The following is a 25653-nucleotide window of genomic DNA, read 5'->3' on the forward strand; positions in this document are numbered from 1 at the left end:
ACTAGAAAGTGAAGCAAAAGAGAAGGAAATAAGAAATTGTGAACAAAAAAACAACAGAGAAAAATCAATGAAACTGAAAGCAAGTTCTTTGAAAGGATAAAGACTAATAAACTTCTAGCTGGAGACCAAGAGGGAAAAAACAGAGAAGACAAATTACAAACATCACAACTGAAAAATGGACATTATTACAGATCCTGAGTCATGTAAAAAGATAGTAAGAAAATACTACGAACAACTCTCTGTCCATAAATTTGACAAATGGGATGAATTGCTCCAATTCCTTGAAAGACACAAATGCCAAAGCTCACACCTGAATTGAATTTGTAGTTAAAAACCTAAAAAAGAAAGAGAGAAAGAAAGAAAGAAAGAAAATGAAACGAAAACCCTCTAGGCCCAGATGGCTTCACCAGTGAATTCTACCAAATAATTTAAGGGAAAAGTAATAATTCTATACAAACTCTTCTAGAACATAAAAGTGGAGGGATCAATTCCCAACTTGTTTTATGAAGGCAACATTACCTTGATACCAAAATCAGTCAAAGACATTATAAGAAAACCATATAGACCAATATCCATCAAAAACACAGACACAAGAATCTTCAACAAAATAATAAAAAATCAAATCCAGCAATATACAGAAAGGATGATACATCACCACCAAGTGAGGTTTATCATGGGAATGCAAGACTAGTTCAACATCAGAGAATCGATCAATGTAATTCATCACATCAACAGACTAAAGGGGGAAAAAAAAGACTTGTCATCTCAACAGATGGAGAAAAAGTCTTTAGAAAATTTTAACATCCTATCATGATAATAATTTTTTTAAACTCTCAGAAAATTAGGAATAGATGAGAACTTCCTCAACTTGATAAAGGGCATCTACACAAAACCTACAGCTAACAATTATCAGACCTAATGATGAAAAGACCAAGTGCCTTCCCCTTAAGATTGGGAACAAAGCCAAGACATCATCAGCCCTTATCACTCCTATCATTGTTTTACTGGAGGTCTTAGGCAATGAAATAGGGTAGAAAAATAAAATGTATACAGCTTGGAAAGAAAGAAAGAAAACTGACTCTACTCTCAGAAAACATGATGGTTTACATAGGATATCCCAAAGAATCTGCAACAAAAAAGGCCACTAGAACTAATAAATTTAGCAAGCTTACAGAATACACAGACAATATAAAAAAATCCACTGTATTTCTATATACTAGCAATGAACAATTGGAAAATGAAATTTTAAAAACACCACCATTTACAATAGCACCAAAAATCATGAAAAACTTATGTATAAATCTAACAAAGCATATGCAATATCTACATGCTTAAAACTACAAATCCCAGATGAAATAAACCAAAGAACCATATAAATAGGTATATTGTACTTATGAATTCAAAGACTCGGCATTTTTAAGATGCCAGTTCTCCTCAACCTGACCTATAGATTCAACACAACTCTATTCAAATACCAGCAGGATTTTTAATAAAAATCTACAAGGTGATTCTAAAATGTGCATGGAAAGGCAAAGGAACTAGAATAGTCAAAACAATTTTGGGGAAAAAAACTAAAGGCCTGCCACTACCTGATTGCAAGACTCACTATAAGGCAACAGTAATCATAACAGTATTGGAGAAAGGGTGGTCTTTAGGTCAACAGAACAGAGTAGAATCCAGAAATATACCCACATATGTATGGCCAGTTGATTGTCGGAAAGGTGCAAGGGCGATTCAATGGGAAAAGAATAGTCTTTTCAAAAAATGGTGCTGGAACAAATATATAACCATATGCAAAAATTAAAAAAAAAAAACAAAAAGAAAAGAAAGAAAGAAACTCAATCTATATAATATAAAACTACATGTAAAACCTAAACTATAAACTTCTGGATGAGCATAGAATATTTCTTAGATATGATACTAAACACACAATCCATAAAAGAAAAAAGTTGACTTCATCAAAATTTAAAATGTCGGCTCTTTGAATGATACTCTTACGAGAATGAAAAGACAAGCAACAGACTGAAAGAAAATATAAACAGAACAAGATTGTCCATAAATTGATAAAATTAAACCTAGTTGATTATTAATAGTATAAACATATTCATTATACATGCTTGTACTTTTGTATAGTTTAAAATTATCCAAAATAAAAAGTAAAATAAAACAATAGAACTCTTAAGTTCATTCTCAGACACAATACAAAAAGACTACAGAAGGTGAATATTAATCCTAAATTTAAAAAAGGTATGCATTCGTAATTCCTTGATATTTTAGCTCCACAGACAAGACAATGAAAAACTAACAAATGTCCTATAAATGCATCATTTTGTAACTTGGTGAATGTCATTTTCTTAACATAATACCTTGTTTGTAGTTTTGTTTCTGTGTTGAAGTAATTTTCTCAATAAATCAAACCTCTAAATTTCAGTTTGTTCTCAGAAACTTGCCTCACCCTCCCCACAAGACCCCCCAAACACTGAGATGTAACCATATTGAGAAACTCAATATGCCAGCAGGAATGCCCTGTTCCATTCTCCACACCCAGCTCCCTATTAACCTCAACATTAAGAACAAAAACAAAAACGTTTCCTATATGAGATATTGAAAAAAACAAACAAACTGACAATAAGTGACTGCTATATGGAAACTGAAGCTTGGAGAAAAAGAGGCGTCTGGAGAATCTTCAGTGGGATGGTGGGAGTAGGAGGAGTCCTCTTTTCCACATAAATCTGTTACCAGGTTATACAGTATTTCAGATTTCCCTATCTGTGGGATCTCAAAGACAAACACCCACGAACAGCCGGGGTCTCCTGGGCTCCACCTCTGAGGAACAGCGGCAGCAGGAGAAGCGCCACTGGGGGCTGCGAGGAAAATCCTCCAGGCTAGCCCACTCCTCAGCTCACGCCTCTAAACCCCCTCAACAGGTCCACTATACTCCGCTCTTTATTCAGATAAAGACGTCTTCATCATTAAATTCAAATAGTTTGTATTCTTAGATCATATTAAAACCTTGCAGTAAATTTGCATCTAAGTTTCGCATTTTCCATTATCTTTCTATCTATATGTTGGAAACTTTTTTCAAAAATTCAAAACTCTGACCATGCTGTATGCTCCCTGGAACACAGGCCACAGACACAATGACCTTGGACACGGCTCTCGAGACTGCAGCTACTTACTGTACCTTCTGTCCTGCGATAACAACACGATCCCCCAACTTGAGGCCAAGCGACGTCAGCATTGCCTTGCTAGTGACATGATCATGATTGGGAAGCAGGGCCTTTGAGATATTACATGACAGAGGCACCGCATCTAGGAGCATCTGCTTGATTTCTTTGGCAGTTGCTGCGGCATCAGCCATTTCTAATGGCATGTCTACTGGGTCTGGGACAACGTCAGCAGGGATCTGTCCTTTGTCATTCTACAAATGAAGACGAGAGAAAATTCTCAGTTCTTATGTACTTAGAGCACTAGACAGTCACATAAAATTCTTGTTGGAGGAATTTTAAGTTAAATTCGTTCATCATTTATTTATTCAAAAATAATTCCTGAACACCTATGATACGCCAGGCACCATCCTAAGTGCTGAAGATACCGCAGTGAAGAAAATAAAAAGGCCCTGCCCTCAAAGAGCACACATTCTGAAGGGACATAAAAACCATAAAAAATGAAACACGTAAATTATATGGTATAATAAATGGTAACAACTGGCCTAGAGGGAAAAAAAAAAAACAGGGAAGGGGAATAGAAAACATGGGGACAGAGGTGGTTGTAGGGGGAGCTATTTATACAGAGCGGTGAGGGGAGCCTCGCTGATCAGAGCATTCAGAGACCCAAAGTTGCTGAGGGAGCAGCCGTGCAGGTCACCTGCTGGGAACAGTGCTGTGTGCGTGGGCAAGTGCTCAGGCCACGAGTGGAGAGCACGCTGGCTGCACAGGCATAGAGTAGGCAAGTTTGGAAACAGAAGTCGCAGGACTGACTGGCTTCCCAATCCCAGACCCAACTATTCATCATTGTCACCTTGGCTCTGTGATCTCTCCTGCCCACCCATGGGAGCTCAGACTTCAGAAATAGAAACTATGTAGCCAGGTGTGGCAATGAGCCTGCAGTCCCAGCCCACTAGGGAGGCTGAGGCAGGAGGACAGCTTGGGCCCAGGAGTTCAAGGCTGCAGTGAGCTATGATCACACCCCTGCACTCCAGCCTGGGTGACAGAGTGAGATCCCGTCTCTTAAATAGAAAAGAAATAGGAACTAGAGTTTCATAATTCCAAAATTGGGGCTATAATCAAGAAAACAGCTCTGTTCTCACTATAAAAGTGAGACTATCCTGGGATTTCTCCTGTGACAAGATAAAATGGCCAGTTATAATCCCACTGTCACTTGCATGGTGTTTACATAATCAAAGTCCTGTCATATAAATTATCTGTTTTCTAACACCCCCTAACCAAAACCTTAGCCTGAGAAAGAGTCCAGATTATCATCTCCTTTTAATATGACAAATGAAGATTCTTTTGTTAACAGAGAAACTTTTTTCCCTTTCTTCTTCACTGCTGATAATATTCAAAAGACCCACATAGATAAAAGAACGAGGCTTCTGGAACATAGTTAGTTTGCAACTGCCTCACATTGTTGTTTTAAAATTCAAGTCAGTTTGGTCCTAAGTAAAAATATAGACATGCTATCAGATTTCTGGGATGGTGACGGACTCTTTTAATACCATTTTTCAAGAAAAAATAAAAAATATAATGAAGATTATATTTGAAGTACTGCACTAATGTATACTCTGAGAGAAAATTTGTTTAAAAACCACCTGGACTGATAAGTTGTAAGCTATATTTAAAATGAATATTTTACTTTAGACTTTTGTTATGTCCTCACTTTTTAGAGCCAGTTACATACTTCTGGTAACTCCCATAAAATTTAACACTCAAAACTTCTGTTAAGAAAACTAAATATTGGTTAGAATTCAAGTCATGGCACAAAAAAAAAAAAAAAAAAAAACCCAAAAAACTAAATAGCAATAATGATAACAAAAGAACAGTGATGATACCTTCCTAACATAAGAAGACTCATTCATGATTAACCACAGAATTCCATCATCTAACTAGTGGCTGTCCAAGGACAGTCTGAGGGCCACTGCTGAACCACAAGGTGGCTGCTTTTTAAGGGTTAACTTTCAAAATATGGCAATCTAATTTGCTTCTGGCCTGAACTGGTAATTTAGCTCAATGACATACCTCACAGCATCTCACTGAATTCAAAACATCGTCCCCACTTACAGGGCTTTGCCAACAGTTGTACTGGCAAAAGCAAACATGCACCCCCTTCACATGCCAGCCCGGTTGAATTGCCATGTCCTAGCCTTCTTGCATGCTACTCTCTCTGCCTACAATGCTTCTCTCACCTCCCTCCAGCAAGTGGTTAATTCCTGCCTGTGTTTAACCACTCGATTTAGATGTCACCTCTCTGAAGCCTTTGGGAGAGGCCCCTCCCTTGAAGCATGACACCCGCATTCTGTGCCACCCCCATTCCACTGTGTCACACTGAACCCAGCACAGACAGTCAAAGCGATTGCTTCCTTGCCTGCCTCCCTGGACTATATTCCTTGTGAGGACAAGGACTTTATCTACTTCATTGTTGTATTCTCCCAGTGTCCAACGAACACTGGTCAGAAGGATGGGAGGGAGGGAGGAAATTAACAGCTGGGCACTAATCAACAGGCCTAAACAGAAAAGTGTCAAAGAAGTAGGGAGGAGAGGGAACATAGGAAAGAGGGGAGGGAAGAGGAGGCGTTTTCAAATACCGCACACTCACCTCCGCCCATGCCTACCCTTCCAAGGGAGGGCACAGACCCCATTAAGAAGCCCTGCCAGAGCAGGCCATGCTTAGTAATACAGTGGAAATGAAAACTGAGAACCACTTTCTCAAAACAATAAAATACCAAAGGATTTGAAGATTAGGAAACTCTATCCTATGTCTTAATTTTGTAAATCAGTGACATTTTTAGTATAAAAAATATATTTTTCCTTTAAACATTCATTTTCAAAGATTTACTCCATTCTTAAATGTGATTTTGCTTTAACTTTCTGGAATGAATTTTCTTTCAGAAAAACTTAAGATATGATTTAATGGAAAAAAATGTTAACTTTGATATATGTGTTTATATTTAAGAGATAACTTTTCATAAATATATCAAAAGCCTAAGTAAGAGATACTTAATTTCAAAGAGTATGATATTTTAAGGAAGATTACTTTCCTAAACAGAAGTAAATTTTGTAGAATTTATCAATATAAGAGGATTGAAACTCACTGTTATGCCTTAAATTTAAGATAAAGATTATTATCATTACTCTTTATGTGTGACACAAAAATATAAATTACTTGCTCATATAAGAGTCCTGCTATTAATAACAACATCCAGATTCAATACTCTACTGGAAGATAATGTAAGACTTTTAACTTCCTTAATTTAAATTCTTTTACTATTCCTTTTCACCTTTAATTTAACCTCTTACCCTAAATGCAGGATTGGCTCCCTGCTCCAGCAGGCATTTCACGGCACCTGCACACAAGTTGTACGCTGCAATGTGCAGAGCTGTTCCAAAATTAAAGTCACTGCAAGTGGCATCCACATCTGCAATTAAACATCACAAGTATATTAATTAGAATTTTAAATTTAGCTATATAACTTAAAAGGAGACAGGTGTGTTTTTTTGGGGGGGAACAGACTTTTTTAAGCATTTATAAGACTTAACCCACTAGAAGCACTATTTCATAATGGAACAAAATCTTTACATTATAAGCTGGTTAAAATAATTATTTTCTTAGTACAATAAAATTCATTACAAAATAGAGTGATATTATCGTGGGTTTTAAAACTATAACATAGTTGGAAACCATATTTTTAAACAAACAATGGCAATAATACATATTTGTAAAAGTAACTAGCTTACCATAATCTCTCATTAAATCACTTGCATATCTGCCATGACAACTACAGTGAGGTACAGTAGTAGGATGGAGGTCAGGGATAAGCAAACTATGACCCATGGAGCAAATCCAACCCACCACCTGTTTTTATAAAGTTTTATTGGAACACAGGCATACCCATTCATTTACATATTCTCTATGGCTACTTTCATGCTACAACTGTAGAACTGAGTAGTTTCAACAGAAACAATATGGTCCAAAAAAGTCTAAAATATTTACCATCTGGCCCTTTATAGAAAAAGACTGCTAACCCTGGCAGGTAAAACAATGCAAAATTTTCAAATCAGTTAAAGTCTAATTAAACATACAAATGCTTACATACATATTGATTCATAACATTCCATTCAATAAATGAATTTGGATTTCATTATAAGAAAAGGAGTCTTGTAATTCTAAGGACATTTTAATAACTTTTAATAAAGCATCATTATGTTATACTCAAAAAAACAGAAATCCTCCAGAGTTGGCAATCCCATTTTGAATGTATTCTATAATAAAGGTTTGATATTCCTCTGAATCTGCAAATCCTACCCTGATCTAAATGACACCACTCCCACATGCCCTACCAACTACTTCAAACAACCCAGACATGCTCACGACAAACTTCCTTAAATTATTAAAGACGTAGTACTATTGACAAAAGTTTCTTCCCAATATCATTCCGAAAGTGAAAAGTTATAATTTTAAAGAGAAAATGGACAATCATGCAAATCATAGGTTAGAAATGAACATTCTAAGAAAATTATCTATTGAATTTCTAAAACATGTCTTCTATAATGGGGAAAACAGTGAACATTCGCTTTAAAGTAATGCAAAAAAAAAAAAAAAAAATGACCCCCAAATGGAGGACCAGAGAGAAAGTCAAAATACCAGGACTATGACTTAGACATTCTGATCTTCAATTTTAGGATATCAACATCAAGATAGGAATAAAAAAAACCTAAAATATTATCCTTTATGTTAACTCACAGAATTTCAGAACTGAACACCATCTAAAATAAATAGTCTTTATTATTTCAGTGCCTACTTCTGCAGGTTTTATCACTCTATTTCTGGATACCCAAGCAAGACGAAGAATCATAAAGCATGCAGAATTAATTACACATAAAATCCATGTTATACTGGAGAATTTGTAAACATATGAAAACCCAGGGAATGTTTTATTTTGTATCTCTTTGTATGATGATTTTTTTGAAAGAATAGTAATTGATCTTCAATAAAGAAATTTTAAACTATTTCGAAAATAAAATGGGGGTAAAAAGGCATATGAAATAAGATGGATTAGAAGTATAAATCTCCTTGAATTATAATTTTTATGCCACTACTGAAGTGCTCAATTAATAACATCTAATGGTGATCTGATAATACTTGCCTTTTGGTTTTGATGTCTTCAATATCACTCTTATCAGTTCCGGGACATCAAAATAAGCCGCATAATGCAAAGCATTCATATTTGTCCAGCGACTCCGCAAACTAACGTCTGCTCCCAGATCGATAAGTTGAGTTGCAAATTTTACGGCTGTCTCAACATCACCTACAGAAGATTTTCTAAATTATTTTTCTGCGGTACAAATACTAAGTTCCAATGGATGACTTTCTACTACCTCATTGTAAAAGCCAAAGCAAACAACATACTGAATATATACTTACACCTCAAAATTTTCCCTTTCAGGAATTTATTCTAGGAAAACATTCATACTCAGGGATGCAGATAAACACTTAGTTGTAAAGGTGTTCATCACTGCATTGTTTATTATTAATTCTGAAATAATCTAAAAGTACAAGAAAACTGCTTAAATAAATGGAGACATCCATATAATGGAACACTGTGAAGCCCCAGAAACATACAATGTACTTTATCAGTGTTACTCAGAGTGAACTCTGTGGACCACTGCCAGTCCCAAACTGTAATCTGTTTGTACTTTCTGTAACTTTCTTCTTGTATTTAATGCTGCTTCTGAGTATATTAATTGAAATGTAACTTCATGCCTTTTGAAAAATATCTGGGCTTTTATTTTATGTCTTTATTTAATTTTTGTATTACAAATTCATTTTTATTTTATTTTACTAAAGTATCAGTCCATGATGGATTGCAAAAAGAGAAAAAAAAGAGTCCTTCACCACCAATAGTTTAAGAAGCGCTCTATCAGCCTATCAAAACAGGGAGAGATATCCCAGCCTGTAGTTAAATAAGAGAGGCAGGTTTATAAAATTATAAAGCACAGGAGAATACCAATTTTGGAAAATACACATATATTTTGCACATGTAGGAAGAGACCTTAAACAGGCCTAAAGAATGGAGTCTGTGGGGATTAGTATGCTTGGAAGACTGACCTTGGATTGTCAAGCCTTGCTATAAACCCTCAAAGATTTTTAGGGTGTTACCAGTAACTCTCACCTAGTAAGCAATCAGACATGAAGCCTGTTTCAGAAGAGTTGAGAGAGACCAGGCCGGTACAAACACATCCCTGAGAAAAGGTAACAAGGATTTTGGAAAACCCTAACTGAATCCTCACATCTTCAGGCAATATTATCATCAGCCAGGGACTCCCGCTTGGCATAAACATTGATTATACAAGAACAAATGCAGATGATGAAAGCAATTAATAGATTTACCACATACTTACCAATGCCGTGAGCTCCAGACTTGCAGGTGTAATGTAAAAGAGTCATATCTGTCAACCCATCTCTGTCATTCACATTGCAACCTCTCTTAAGAATCTGAAGAAGCCAAGGAAAATACAGTAACAACCTGACTACTGAAGGACCGAGTACTTTCAACCCAACACTGAGGAACCAAGTTAGTCTATCTTATCCTAATTACTTCTCAATAAAAAGTATAGAACTGGCTTCTCTGGAGAGTAAATTTTGAATCTGTACTCAACAATAATAATGAAAATTGAACTCATCACCAGACTGAAGGAAATTCTTAAAGATTATTCCAAAGTGATCTGGCATTCCAAATACGTTCCTCTCAAACATGAGCAGAATTTTCTTTCTAATAGGTGTAATGATATTTGGAAAACGTATAAGCATCTTCCTACAGTATGACAACATGCTGGTCAAGGCATCCTCCCTCCAAAAATCAAATGTTAAAAAAATTATGTTTTTATCAAACATAGATCTAGATAAAGCCTAGATCTTTCCCAAACCACCCACAAGTGTACATAGAACATGTTGGTAATCAAATCACTTCGTGAAATCCATAAGTTTGCAAAATTAATTTGTAAAAAGAAGAAAATATGAAAATGCCTCTCCCTGCTCCCACCAAGATTCCCTGATGTCACAACCCCAGGTGTGAGAAAGTCGAGAGCATGAGGGAACAAGGGGGAGAATAAATCCTGCCAAGTCACTGCCTCGTGAGAAACCTAGGAATGTAAATAAAAATAAACAGACTTCTCCTTTATCACCATCTTTGTATTCAGATGGAAAAAAACTTTACACTATTAACAATCCTAATAATGCAAAACTTAGAATTTAAGAATGCCTTACCTCATTTCCAATGATGTCAATGTTTTGCTGGACCTGAGGAACCCACTGTCTTAAAATGGCAAATAATTCTGAGACTGAAGTTTTGGGATCAAAGAGAATTTCCTGGCATGACGCATCATTAGGATCAAAGAAAGAAAATTCTGTTTTCAATAAAAAAGGTGTAAATTAAATTTGTTAGAAGTTTCAAATACACATATTGCAAATAATAAACAATAAGACCAAGGTTCAAATATACAAGTATCTTTAGATGCTAGTAAAAGTAGGTTCACCTTGAGCAATTCTCAAAACCAAAGTGGGATCATGAAAAAGTATGAGGCATGTCTAAAGTGTTGTGACATGAGAATTCCAGGTATCATGCCACATTCTATTTCAAATGAAACCAATGCGAGTGCACAGATCTCAAACCCTGAATTTTGCAAGTACTATTTCTAAGGCATATTTCATCAATATTTTTGCCTCTCAAAACATAAATGTTATGAACAGCAGATTCACATCTGTGATTAAAACATATATAAAAAGGAGTATGACAAAATATTAAATGTACTAGGAAAGCTTGTAATTTTAAATGTTCTTTTTACCTCTCTGTAGTTTCCTAATTTTTTACCATAAGCAAACATCACTCTTTACCCACTGGAGAAAAATGAGAGGAAACGCTATTCCAACCAATACAGAAGTAGTATCTTGCAATGCAGAGACGAAAGAAACCTTGGGACAAAGTGACTGGGTTATTTTGGAATCTGTATTAGTAAAAACATGGAACACTAAACAAAATTGAACACGTGATCTACATATTTCTTAAAACTTTCTTTCTTTCTTTCCTAAGATTTGGAGAAAAGTTAGTATCACTTCAGGACTAGAGAATAAAAGAGAATGACTCCATGAAGGAAAAAAACATTTCAAGAGGAAAAAAATCAGATTCTACTGTCTTGAACAATCAAAAAGGGTAGGGAATTTTTTTAAAAAGCAGAATCAGCGGACGGGCATGGTGGCTCACGCCTGTAATCCTAGGACTCTGGGAGGCCGAGGCAGGTGGATTGTTTAAGCTCAGGAGTTCAAGACCAGCCCTAGCAAGAGTGAGACCCCGTCTCTACTAAAAATAGAAAGAAATTATATGGACAACGAAAAATATATACAGAAAAAATTAGCCAGGCATGGTGGCGCATGCCTGTAGTCCCAGCTACTCGGGAGGCTGAGGCAGAAGGATTGCCTGAGCCCAGGTGTTTGAGGTTGCTGTGAGCTAGGCTGACGCCACAGCACTCTAGCCTGGGCAACAGAGTGAGACTCTGTCTCAAAAGAAAAAAAAAGCAGCATCAAAAATATCTTCTCTAAAAAAATCCTTACAACATGCAAATGAAACATCTTTAGTAAAAAGCTTTAGCCATCTGAGCAGATAACCTTGACTTGTTCCATCCGCCAGAGGCACAATTTGGATCCAGCCTCTTTTATAAACTAGTAAGCTTTATTATTATTGTACTTGAAACATGGCTAAAAGTTTGAAATAAAAGCTATCAGATCTCTATGTCTGTATGTTTATGTATATTTAAGTACGTCCAATAGACATAAGTAAAAACAAGTTCTTATATAAATTAAGTATTCCCAAAACTCTTAGAAAAATAAGAACTAAACCAAATGCTTTTCAAGTTCATGTGACTTGGGTAATCTTTTATAAATAATATTGTTGGTTTAGTTTTTAAAAAGTTGTCAGCATTAAATATAATGCAGACATATAACTTTAATTCTACCTAGGTTTACTACTCAAATGAGCTCATGTTAAAAACAAGAGAATTACAAATAAGCTCACGTTGTCTCTACATTACAAAATTTTTGAGCAAGAAAAATAAGATGATGGTTAGCTATTTAATGTCTCATGAAATTTTCATAAGTAATCCAAGCACAATAGTTAAAAACAAGTGAATTCAACTGATGTAAGTCCACATAAGATAAATTCTGAAATGTTAATCGCTAAACATAAATTTACGTACTTTTGGACAAAGGAACGAAAGATATTTGGGTCTGTTAGTAAACATGTCCTGTGCTATCATGAAAAACTATACTATGAGGAAACATATGCTTCTGGAAATTACGGTGTATTCACAGATTTGCCAATCTATAATGTTAGCATGACAGTCAAGAAAAAGTATGAGGAATGAAGATGTGTTTTTTGTTGAGGAAAAAGGAAAATGAAGGACAAAAACTAAATGGCTATATGAAGTTACAGAGTGGGACAGGGAGAGAGAATCTTGGGTGGTCAAACTGGCTAAAATGGAATTAATTTATTACCAGTAATATCAAAATGATGCAAAACTAGCATGTGTGCTCCTCTGTGTTAAAATGACAAAATGTTCTTAGAGTATCGGTCTGTTCTTGATGGGAGATTGCGAAAGGTTTCTCTTTAACTTTTGGGTGGTCTATCTAGGAAATACAGATTCTGTGTTTTGTCAAGATAACCTCCTGTATTTCATGTTGTCTTGGCCAGGTCTTCTGTTACCTAAACTTCTCTATTAAAGAGTCAAGGTTTTTTGGTCTTTTTTTAAACAACTATTAATATACGGCTTTCTGTAATTTCCCTTTGAAATCTTTGATTATCACTTTGGTTAAATGGATAACTAAATACTTGTGATCCTATTTCAACTGTTTTGAATCTTTTGAGATTTTTGACAAACTTCCCCAAAATCAAATTCTGGATGAAGTCTTCTTGACGTCAGACTAACCTCAGATTAACATCAAAGATGTCAAACTAATTAGGTTTATCTACATGGGAAACATTGTCAAATAAAGGTGAAACTAATTAGGATTATTTGACGTTAAATTGCATGGGAAGCATTGTCAAATAAAGGTGATGCTGAACTTTCTGTATGCTATTTTTATATGACTGTTACCGACATGTTTCAGAAATTGTACAAAATTCCTAAAAATCTAATATGTTCTTGTATAATGTCATCAGTCATAATTCCAGTTATTATCTTAAAATGTTGTCACAGAAATAACCAAATTTCCTTGTCAACTGCATTATAATGAACTGTCATCAAATCTTTATTGCCATTTTAAGGCTTTTGTCATCTATAGAAAGTTATTATTTTACTTTGATGTTTTTCTGAAAGCTTTTGCAAGCAGCTATGATATAAAATTGCAGGAAGATTTATGGAAAAGACTCTGACTAGTACAGGTTTCTGATAACTTTAAGAACATACCATTGGACTGGGTAAGAATTTTCAAAATTCTAATGAAAAATTGGTAGATTTGTAAGGCTGCTAACCCAAAATCAAGCAGAACAAGAATTAATTACATGGGACTGAATGAACTGATAAGGACCTCAAAGGGTCAAATTTCCATGTTTCTGCATCCCAGAATTAAGCTCAAGCATGTTTACTGGAATATAAAAATATCCAGCACCCAACAAGGTAAAATTCACAATGTCTGCCATCCAATTAAAGATTACCAGGCATACAAAAAAGAGGAAACTGACTCATAACCAGGAGAAGAGCAAATCAAAACAGACCTAGAGTTGACACAGACATTATAATTAATAGAAAAGGACATTAAAACAGTTATTACAACTATATTCCAAATGTCCAAGGGTTGATTAGAGGCATGGACATAAAAAATACTCAAATCAAACTTCCATCTGAATGAAATGAAAACTGTACTGGATGAGATATGTAGCTAATTAATTAGACGTTGCAAAAGAAAAGATGAATGAATTTGAAGACAGAGTAATAGAAACTACTCAAAACAGATAGAAAAGGAGTTTTTAAAATATAAAAAAGCATCAGTGAGCTGTGAGACAACTTCAAGCATGTAACTGGAGTCTCTGAGAGGGGGAGGAGCAAAGAAAATACCTAAAATAATGATTTCCCAAACTTGATGAAAACTGAAACTCACAGATCAGCATGGTTTCTATGTTCAGCACAAGAACATAAAACTATACCTAAGTACATCACAGTAAAATTGCTCAAAAACAATAATAAAGAGGAAAATCTTAAAAGTAGCCAGGAAAAAAAAAGACATTACATAAGAGAAATAAAAATGACAGCAGATTTCACATCAGAAACAATGCAAGTGGGAAGAGAGGAGAGCAACATCTTTAAAGTACTGAAAGAAAACTATCAACCCAGAATTCTATACCTAGCAAATACATATTTCAAAAGAGAAGGTGAAATAAAGATGTTTTCAGACATAAAATAGCTGAAAGAACTCAGCGCTGGCAGCCCTGCACTGTAAGAAATGCTACAGGAAGTCCTTCAGGCAGGAGGAAAACTGTATCGTGTAGAAATCTGGCTCCACACAATGGGATGAAGAACACTAGAAATGGCAACTACAAGGGTAAATAAGATTTTTATGTTATTATTTAAATGTAACAGAAAGCTCACTTTTTAAGCAAAAATAATAATAAGGTATTACAGGTATGTAATTGTGTTCTGTGTAAACTGACAGTGAAGGCATTTCACAGCAAAGAATTCCAAAAATCTTTGTGCAAGGACAGTATATAGTGTTACAGGGTAACCACTTTGAGAGTCAACACTGAGTTGCATGCCTCTGGTCTTTGTGGAGTGGTTTGTTTGTCTCATTAGTCTGTCTCAAATACAAACTCCTTACCAAGGCCCACTTACATGACCTGCGTGATCTGGCCAGGGCCTTACTCTCCAGCTTCACCTCCGCCCACTCCTTCCCCCATTCACTTTGCATCTCAGCCACCAGGCCCTTCCAGTAATTCTTGGGACACATCAAGGTTTCCCCCCAACACTGCCTTTAATGCTCTGTTTTTCTTCCTGGAATACTTCTCCCTTCTCTCTTCTTGCAACCTGCTTCTTCCCAATCTCCAGCTGACTGCCCCTGCCCATCTCTACCACAGCACAAAGGAATCAATATCCAATATTGCCTTTTATTCAGTGTATTTATTCAACAAACACTAAGCAACTGTTATTAACACCATCAAATGACTATATTAGCCCTTATGAGATAAAAATAAAACATGATTGTTAATTCATCCCAAAGAGCTACAGTCTGGGAAAGGAAATAAGACGTAATTCAAGACAGAATGAGACAAGAATCATAAGCAAGGTACAGTGTGCTTTAGTTCAAGGTTTCCCCTGCACAACTGATTTTGTTATATCTGAAAATAAACCCAGTCAATTTTTATAAAAGCTTCAAACAATTCCTAGATCAAGGTACAGGTTTTATGTAATACTTTTGATGACTGCTATAGGTAAACTGCTACAGAATCTGAATACCAAAAAAAAATGGATACTTTGAGATGAGAAATTACTGTACTAGAATGGGAATTTGTCTTTTTAGTCTCATTCAATCTAATATCTTTACACATACCAATATTTAAAAACTGTATTATCTCTACCTCCAAAGACAACTTGAAATAGTGACCCAATACTTAACTTGAAACACTCTAAATTGGAAATGTAACTATTCTATCAAATTTATCTCCTGATTTTCTTTTATTCAGTTATCAATTACCTGGGGGAATGAGTCTAAATAGATGAAAAGTAGAATGCCTCTAAATTAACATTTTACAGAGAACATTTAAATGGACCAATTTAAATATTAACAATCTTATTCCACATTCCAGGGAAGGAAGGGTCTTTTACCCTCTCTGAGTACATGACTTTTTTAGCAAGTCAGTATATTTAACCAAAATAAATACATCAATAGCAGAAGAATTCCAGATATCTAAGCACCAATGCATTCTAAAAATAAAACCCTCTAAATCCACCATGGTGCTTAAAATGAACATTTTAACACAATATAATAAAAATGCTGACTACAGAAATAAAGCATTTTGCTTAAGAGGCAGAAAAAGCAATAAGCAATTGTATTTTTGAACAAGGAAAATTTTAGCAATTTTATAAAAACCATAAAAAATGATTTTAGGAAAAATTATGAGTGCAAAAAGGGCATAATACAGAAGTCAAGTTACCCGTTGATAGAAAATAAGTACAGCTACTTAACATACCACAGTCTGAGGGCATCGGTGCTGCCGAAATGGAAAAGATGACAGGAGTATCAGAACCTGAAAATAAAAATGGGTATCTTCCAAACAAAGGGTTTCCTTCTACTGGAAAATCTGGTAGGTCCTCTATGGTCATCTTCTAGAAAGCCACCTATAACAAGAAAGAAAAAAAGTGTTTCTATTTTATTTGTATGCAACTTAGAATGATTGTCTTCAATCACGAAAATCCTAAAAGTTGTTTTAATGCCTAAATTACATTTTCAACTTTAACCTTCAAGAATCTCTTTTACAAAAGAAAAATTCCTTTTAGCAAACTGTTGTTAAAAAAAAAAAAAAAAAACCACATTGCTTCACACTGCCTCGTACAGTCAGCAGCACACATAATCTTTCTAGACAAAGCTCAGGAGGAATAAACCATAAGTCAAAACATTTTTTTAATGCTGAGCTAATCTAAATGGGTGACATCCTCTTACTCATGGTAACAAGGCAAATTATCCCTTGTTCATGGATCTTTAACATCTCACAATGCTGGCACAGTTTATATCATTTGTCATCCAACAACTCATGCCATGTGTTCATCATCTGAAAATAATCTAGTTTAAAACGTTTCCATTATTTTCTGATATCCAAAAAAACTTTACTGAAAATTAATCATGTCACTCTTACAAGTCTAAGAGCTTACTGAGATTGTTCCACTTAATAATGCACAAGGGTCTGTTTATTCTATCCTAGCAGAAGATGGAAGGCCATGCCTTTTAAACTACGTAGCTTTTATTACCTCTTTTTCCCAGAAAACACAAGTGCTTAGAATAAATTTGCTCTAAATTAAACTTGTGCTACACCCTAGCCTACAGCTCAGAAATTATGTAGAAAGCAGAGAAAATGCTTGCTAAGTAAAACTAAACTATGGAGCTAAAAACCTTCCAGTTTCTTTTGCATCAGATCTTCAAAATATGAAATATCATGAATCCCTATTTTTAAATATAAGCAGAAAGTCAAAGTATAAAACCAGATAAAAATGATTTTAGACTATTGCAGTAGAAATAAAGTAAAAAATAGTTATTAACTGATAGCTTAATCTAGGAGTAGATAATGCCATACTAGATATTACTCAATGTGTGCTCTATTTATACTTGGTTAACCAATCCCATATCTAATTTAATTATCTTTACTATCACCACCCCACTCCAAGAAACAGTCATTTCTCTGAGCTGACTTCTTCCCAACTTGACTCATGTTTTCTAAATACTCATAGCAATTGGTAAAGAGTAAGATGCTTTCTTTTTTTCTCAAAAAGTGTACATCTGTATTGACATGGGTATTATATATTAAATAACCTAATCCAGTTGTTACTATTTTAAAGGTATTCAGATTTTCTTGGATGCTAAAATTACTTGCCACCCAATACTTTGAATCATTTTGACACTAACCTTGCTGCATAAATAGGTAAATGGTGAGGTCAAGGAGTCAGTGTTATACAGCAGTGGTGATCTTCCTCAAATACTATCGTTTCCAAACAGTTAAGCACACCACAAAGACAATCCTCCTTCAACCTATAGCTCCCTAACTCAGGACTTCTACTTGCTGGCCTCTACTTCCTTGGCAGTAAATTTGGGCAAATATTTTACACAGGGTATGAGGCTTCCTTTTAAATCAAGAAAAAAATTTCACAGCTGTCTATTAAGGAACAACTACATAAAAGGCACTCTTCTAGATGTTTCAGAGAATACAAAAAGAGAAACAGATGGTCCGTGCTTGTTAGGTAGCTAACAATCTAGTAGGGTGAATATCACTAATAACTATAGATGATGAGACAGAATGGGATATATGTTCCATCACATAAGTACCAGGAACATTCACTTTGGAAGCTTCTAAGAATCATAAACGGTGCAGTGAAGAAGGCGTCACCTGAGATGAGTCTTGAAAGACCTGTAGAAAGAAACTGGGGTAGAAATTTAAAAGGGGAGCATGTTAAAGGAACAACAGGCTGAAACTTGGGGGAAGGCTAGGAAAAGAGAGGTAAAGCTATAACGGTTTGTTAGGGCTACCGCGGAGTTCTTAAATACCTGACCAAAGACCAAGCCACTTACTTCCATGAGCACTGGGAAACTACTATTTTTTAAAGGGGAGTGGCATGATTAAAGCTGTTTTAGGAAGATGAAACTGACTATAATCACATTTTGTGATTCAGATAGTTTTTATACTGTTAATTCTTCAGCAAAGTGATTAAGTGGTTATCTTTCTAAGTCAGTTAAGAAGACCCACCAAATGACCTTCCATTCAAAGGGTAGGGTTTCCCATTTAAAAAAAAAAAAAAAAAAAAAACTTTTTTTAAATGATCCCCAGAGTACCTTTCATTTCCTTCAAGATTCTTAAAGAACTGTATCATATGCAACTACCATTTACCACAGGAGTTGGAATAATGTATTACACATATTTAACAAATATTCAAATCCTAGGCTCAAGGTGGAAAGATAACTCATGCAACTAGATGTAATCAACTTCATTATTTTACAAGTTAGATACTTCAAGTCCAGAGAAGCTACAATACTACCTGACAATGCAGTGAACATTCTTTGTATTTTGTGTCTTCATTGCATTCTTCCTTTGTCTCATTTTCCTTTCCTTCATGAAGAACACAACATTCCACTTTTGTCCCACCAAAGAAAACTACACACCTCTATAAACTTCCATATGGTCTCAGAATCTTTCCCTAAATTTCTGGATATGAAGACCTGTGTCACCTAGAATCTTGGTCAAATGTTGAGGTATACTTATCTGGGTTGAGTACATACTTTCATTCCAAATCCTTCTATGGTGATAACTGATTATATAAAGTAAGCCTAAGATAAAAAGTTGGCCCTAACTAACTGTGTACAGAACAGATGTCCCTGATACTTAACAAAAGCTGGAATCAAATTCCCCAAACTTTGATTTAAATAGAAATTCCATCATACTCTATCACCCTAAGTTAGCTCTGAGCAAAACTGTCTTGAAACATGGCTCCAGTACCTCATAGTTTTTTAAGGATCTCTGGTCCCTGCCTTAACACAGGCAGCAGTAAGTGGGGATATCTACTGATGTCTTCAGAGTGGTTCAGAGCTTCAGTGAGACCAAGAGACTCCTTCCGATTTCTTTGAGATAGGGTTCAAGAGCATCCTTGAGTTGTTCAACTAATAGAAGACCCAAGCTGTGTACACATTAGTGGGAATCATAACACTCTTTGATTCAACTTCCTGTAGTATCTGTCCTTAGTCTCATTTTCTTGAGATTCCATACGAAGTAATCTAACTAAATAAGCATTTAAAACATACTTCCAATGATCTTTTTATTTGGTACCTACATAACGACTGTCCAATCACTAAATAGGTATTTACAGTACTGCACACTTAGTTGGCCTGGAGAGAATATCAAAAGTAAGACACCTGCCCTCAAGAAGTTCATTTATGCATTCAACAAATATTTATTGAATGTTACTAAGTCCTAAGCTGTGCATAGAAAAGGTAAAAAAAAAAAAAATAGATACGCCCTTGCCCTCATGTAGATTATAGCCTAGTGTTGGATTCCTAGAAGAAAGCTGCAATTACTGTACAATAGTAGTAAGCGCTATTACCAAGGAGAGCAGGGTCCTATGAGAGCACAAGAGGACCCTACTCTCAAGAGGGTCAGTGAAGGCCTCCTGGGGACTAATAATTTAAAGCTGTTACACCTGACCAGGTAGCTAGTAGTCACGTGTCACTAAATTTAATATTCAGTTCTTCCATTTCTCTAGCCTTATTCAAGCTCTCCAAAGCTATAAATGGCTAGTGCTACCATATTGTGCAATGCAAAATGAACACTTACCTGGTCTCAGAAAGTCCTACTGAACAGCACTAAATGAAGATAGTGCAGCTCATTCTTTAGATAACAACATACAGATGTGTGAAACAAGAAACAAAAGCTAACACACTAAAGTAAACCCATAAGCAGCATAATTAATTAAAAATAATTAGCAAGGGAACAATAACCAAATGTTTGAAGACTTATACAGGGAGAAAAGAGTGAAGTTGATTTTATAACCTAAAGGTCATTAGTTTCAAACATATGTTTCAAAACTGGAGTTGTTATAAGCATCAAAAGACAACATATAAATACCACTTTTTTAAAAAGGCCTTGCTGGTAAGACTGTATCCAGTAAACCCAAAATGTCTGAAATAAGTCCTAAAATAGTAAACCATGTGCTAAATGCAAAATAGAAATAAGCACATTCCATGCATTTCAAGATTCAATCTGACAGTCCAGGTAGTCCACATCAAATGAAATCATTTAAAAATGCATATTTATTAGCAAAATAAGATGGTTCTGGAACACAAAATGTAGAAAGGTAGAATTCTGTCATTTTCAAGTCTCTGCTTTCCCTCGACAGTTGCTACATGTCCTGCACCACCTGATGTGCTATTTGGACGATTTGAATTGTGCAGGAATTCGTAAATGACAAATGTTAAAATGAAGTACAATTAAAGTATTGGCAAATGTCTCCTAGAAGGGTGTTTATTGAAATATTTCAGACGCTCCGTTTTATACTATGATATTGCTACAGTATGAACCACAGTCTAGCTTGGAAACTATAGCAAGTCATTATCCCATGAGGACACCATCCTTTGATACATATCAAAACAGTGTCTCAGAACAGCGTTGAAATCCATGTGGCCTATACAGTCTCTGGAAGAACGCAAGAACCTGACACGTAATTCGAGAGAACGCTGACATTATAAGCCCACGGACCTAATCCCTAAGGATGCAGGCTAAAACGGGTCTGTTCAGGATCGGTCTCCGCTCCAGTGTTCCCACGTCCCTTCCCAGTGCAGATGATTTAGAATTAGGGAGTCTCAGGGTAGCGAAGGACTGGAAGGACAGTCATTCGGTTTAGCTTTGAATACCCACTCGGAAAAGGTTTCTCAATTTAATAAACCAGGGGAGACGGCTGAGAAATCTGCAGAGGCCGGCGACAGGACAACGACGCGGGGCAGTGCACAGTACGCAGCCCAGCAAGGCGCGCGGGAGGGACCCCGGCGGCGCCCGCGGCGGAAGCGGCAGAGCGCGGGCCAGGACCCAGCTCCGACGCCGTGTCGTGCCCGTCCTGCCACCTCGCAGCACCTCATCCGAAAGTTAGACCGTCCGCCAGCAACGGAAATGAGCACGCCGCCTCCCCGCCTGCGGGCCGCGCCGCCCCGGGGAGGCCTCCCCGCGGCGGCGACACCGGCGCCCAGGGAACTTCCAGAGCCCCCAGCCCCTCCGCACAGCCGTCCCCGAACTGCCAACCGCCCCTGCGGCCCCAGCGCCGCTGCCCGCCCGCCAGCGGTCCGGGGGACCCGCGCGCCCCCGCCCCACCTGCCTCCTCCGGGTCCTCTCGGGGCGGCGGGCAGGGGACGCGGGGGCGCGGAGGAAAGCCGAGAGGCGCGCTCCCCGCCCGGCGCTGTCTCTGGTGGCCAGCAGCGGAGCCTCCCGCCGCGCCGCTCCGCGACCGTGCCGGGCCCCTCCCGCCTGCCGCCTCCGCGCCGCGCGCGCACCGGAGCCGAGCCCCACGCGAGGTCGGCGCGCGCGCGCAGTGCAGGCGCCCGGGTTGCGCGCAGGCCTCGGCCTCGGCCCCGCGCACGCGCCGGGGAGTCGGGGGACAGAGGGTGGGGAGCGGGCGCCTGCGCCCCGCAGCAGGTGGAAGGTTGGCCGCACTCAGTGTCGCGGAGGCCTGGCCGGGATCCCGGTCTGAGGGCCCTCTTGGGATACTGTTGCACGTGGAGGCGCCGCAGTGACATTCCCGCTGCAGCGGAGGCGAGGCAGGTCTCCCTCCTGGCCCCGGCAATGATCTGGGGCAGCAGCCCCTGGCACGCTGTGCATACTCACCTCCTTCAAAGCCCTTGGCTAGCCCAATCTGGCCTGTCTAGCACCCCGGGGTAGAAGCAGCGCTCCTACCACCTCCTTGGGGGCGGGGACCACGTCTTACCTTTTTGGGGTCCCCAGTGTCTAGCCATGCATGCCCTAGAGTAGATCTCTCAGTCAATAACCTGTGTGCAGGTCTTGCTGTAAAAGGCCTTGTCAGTGCTATACCCAAGTTAAGCAATGACACAACCGAAAGTGTCAGCAGAGGCAGAGGGGAGGGGTGAGTAGTCCACACAGCAGTTTGTGTCCCCTGTGGCTTTGCTCCCACCTCACCTACCCTCTCTTTGGATCCCCTTCTCCATCTCCCAAGAACCGGACAGTGGTGAAACTGTGACACCTAACAGCCCCCTGCACAGCGTGCCAGGGGCTGCTTCCCCAAATCATTGCCGGGGCCAGGAGGGAAAGCCGGCCTCACCTCCGCTGTGGCGGGAATGTCACTGACATCCTAGCTCTCTGTCATCTAGTGGAAAGTGTTACTTGACACTTAATGAGTTCTCTTGATGAGGAGACCTAATGAGACCATGCCTGAGGTTTGCAACGCCGAGTCAGTAGTGTTACGCCATGTACCAACTCTCTGAGGCCTCCGCAGACCACCACGCTGCACTTCTGTGTTCACCAAGCACGGTGCCGGGCAATAACGTGTAGAATGAATGTCTATCAGTGTCCCTGCAAGAGCAGAGGTAAGTGCTCACCACACACCAGAGCATCTTTTCCTGTTAGAATCTTTGATGTCAGGGACCAAAAACCCCATTCCAGTTGCTTGAATCCTCCTTACAACATTCTGCCACCAAGTGGCCATAGTTGAACACCTGTGGTGATAAGGAACTCTCTACCTTTTAAGGCAACCATTTTATCTTTGACCAGCCTTTGGAAAATTTCTTTCTACCATGGGAACTAAAATCCCCCTCCCTGCATCTCCTCCTTATTGGGTTCTGTTGGTACCCTGGGGACTCTCAGATCAAGTATAACTCCAATTCAAGGTATCTAGGACAAGCATTCTCTGTCCCTTAGGCTGCTCCTTATATGACACAGTTACAATCTGACTCACTAGCATTTTGGGGAACTCTTTAGGATGCATTCCAGCTTCTCTAGAGCTCTCTTAAATGTGATGCTCAGGAATGAATGGGCAGCTGTCAAGTGCAGAGAGGAGAGAGACTACCACCTCTTTCCAGATCCTGTGCTTGTGTTAACAAAGCTCAAAATATCAAAATAGTTGTTTGCAACAGTCACTTCACGTTGTTGAATTGGGTGGAGCACACTGTCAACTGAAGCCCACAATGTTTATGCAATATTTAAATACCATGACCGTCCCACGTCCCTGGCCAGCTGCCAGTTTCTCTGTCCCTGCAGGCTCAGCACCTTTGTGCCCTCTCAGGGATGATAATGTGACAAGGATGCTTCCTCCTCCCTTTGCAGACTCCACCTGCCTTTCCCTGCTTTCATCACACTCTCTTTTAGTCTGATCCACCTACCTCTTTAACTGGTTAAAAGAAGGAATGCAGTCTGCCCTTGATTTGCTTTAAGCACCTGTAAATGAGGCCTATTGTCATTAAACCACAGAAACTCATAAAGATCTATGTGTAACAGAAGGAGCTATTGGTGAAGTTTCCACAGGCTTACAGCCATTTTATTGCTGATTTAAATTATCCCTCTGAGATACCACTATTAGTAGGTGATGAGGTGTGGCTAGCTGAGTTGTTCTTAGCTAAAACAAAGGTCTCTGTTAGAACCAGCCAGGCCACTGGCATTTTCTGCTACACCCAAACACCATACAGTACATATGCAAGTTCCCAGGATACCAAGCCATCTGAGAAGGAGTCTCTCACTCACCTAGTTGCCTTTCTTTAAAGATACTGCAGTTACTCCCTAGACCATCCATCATCAAGAATGTAAGCACTCATTGCAGTCATGCTTCCCGGGATACCACACTTGTCGTACAAATCTTAGAACAGGAGAGAGACTGGACAATGATACAGGGCCAGAACCTGGAACTTGAACTATCCATTGGGGTGGGAAGACACATGAGGATATGGACCAGCTGTAGCTGTTGACATTCAATTCCATCTGAAGTCACAAGGTTCATGAACAATGTAGCAATGAACCCCAGTGCCAGGAGGTGATCAGCATCGGTGGTCAACATTACAGTATGCAGAAGGAACATTACGGACTGACCACCATAAGGCACTTTACCTATGGGATCTTGTCTTCACTTTACAAATGAAGAAACAGACTCCAGGAGGCTGTAACTTGCTCCATGTGCCCTAAGGCAAAAATAAGATTCAAACCTAAGTCTGTCTGATCTGAAGACCTATGTTGATCCACTATTTTACATTGCCTGCATAGGTTGTTTCCACATTGTGGGTGTACAGAGGGAATAGGGCCTTAAGACCATGAGAGACACCCAGCTGTCAGAATGGGGGCATCAGATTGGAGCTTGACCAGCAGAAGTGGTTAAATGCAAAAGATCAGAGCACTGGGCAGACCCCTTAAAGTCTACCTGCCTGTCATGTTTGGATGATATGATCATCAGCATGGAAAACCCAACAGAATGAACAAAATATTAGAAGTAATATTAATTCAGCCAGGTTGCCAAGTACAAGATCAATTCCTAAAAATCAATAGTTTTGTCTACATCAGCAGTAAGCCACTAAGAAATATAATGGACAATAAGAGACCATTCACAATGTCAATAAAGTTTAATAAACTCTAAAGCATAATATCCAGGAATTAACCTAAAAACTTGCAAGAACTTCATGGAGAAAATTTTAGACTTAAAAACATAAAAGAAGAGTGAATAAATGAAGCAATATACCATGAATAGGATGACTTTACATTGTAAAAATGTCAATTTAACCTCTAAAGTAAATGTTATACTGACCAAAATGTAGCAGAAACTACATTTGGGGGGAACTCAATAAACATATAAAACATATAAGGAAAAATAACATTTTAAAAAGTTAAGTCGATTTTGAAAAGCAAGAGCAAAGAGAGGAGACCTGCCAGATACTGTGTCATTACCATAGTCATAAAAGTAATATGGTGTTGGTATAGGAACAAACAGAGCAATGAAACAGAATGGAGAACTCAGAAGCAGCCCCATGTATAAATGAGACCTCCGTAAATGTAAAGGTAGTACCACAAATCAATGACAAAAAATATAAATTATTTTAGAAGCTGGCTTTGGGGAAACTGGCTTAGTTTATAAAGAAAAATTAAGTTGGGTGCCTCGTGTCCACCATATATAAAGGTGCACTCTAGATAAATGAAAGACCTGCATATTAAAGACAGAAGAT

General features: G+C 38.1%; 1 protein-coding gene across 1 annotated transcript in view; it reads right to left on the minus strand.

The window, feature by feature from the left end:
- The window catches only part of CLIP4 (CAP-Gly domain containing linker protein family member 4), a 50267-nt gene extending 33687 nt beyond the window's left edge, over nucleotides 1-16580 (minus strand). The window contains exons 1-6 of the mRNA XM_069494427.1: nucleotides 16448-16580; nucleotides 10483-10622; nucleotides 9618-9711; nucleotides 8363-8524; nucleotides 6516-6634; nucleotides 3185-3421 (exon numbers count right to left, since the gene is read on the minus strand). Of these exons, the coding sequence (XP_069350528.1) occupies nucleotides 3185-3421; nucleotides 6516-6634; nucleotides 8363-8524; nucleotides 9618-9711; nucleotides 10483-10622; nucleotides 16448-16580 (885 nt within the window). The remainder of the gene's footprint in view (nucleotides 1-3184; nucleotides 3422-6515; nucleotides 6635-8362; nucleotides 8525-9617; nucleotides 9712-10482; nucleotides 10623-16447) is intronic.
- Between the last annotated feature and the right edge of the window lie 9073 nt (nucleotides 16581-25653).

The sequence above is a fragment of the Eulemur rufifrons genome, chromosome 19 (genome assembly GCF_041146395.1).
Source record: "Eulemur rufifrons isolate Redbay chromosome 19, OSU_ERuf_1, whole genome shotgun sequence".
NCBI classification, from domain to species: Eukaryota; Metazoa; Chordata; class Mammalia; order Primates; family Lemuridae; genus Eulemur; species Eulemur rufifrons.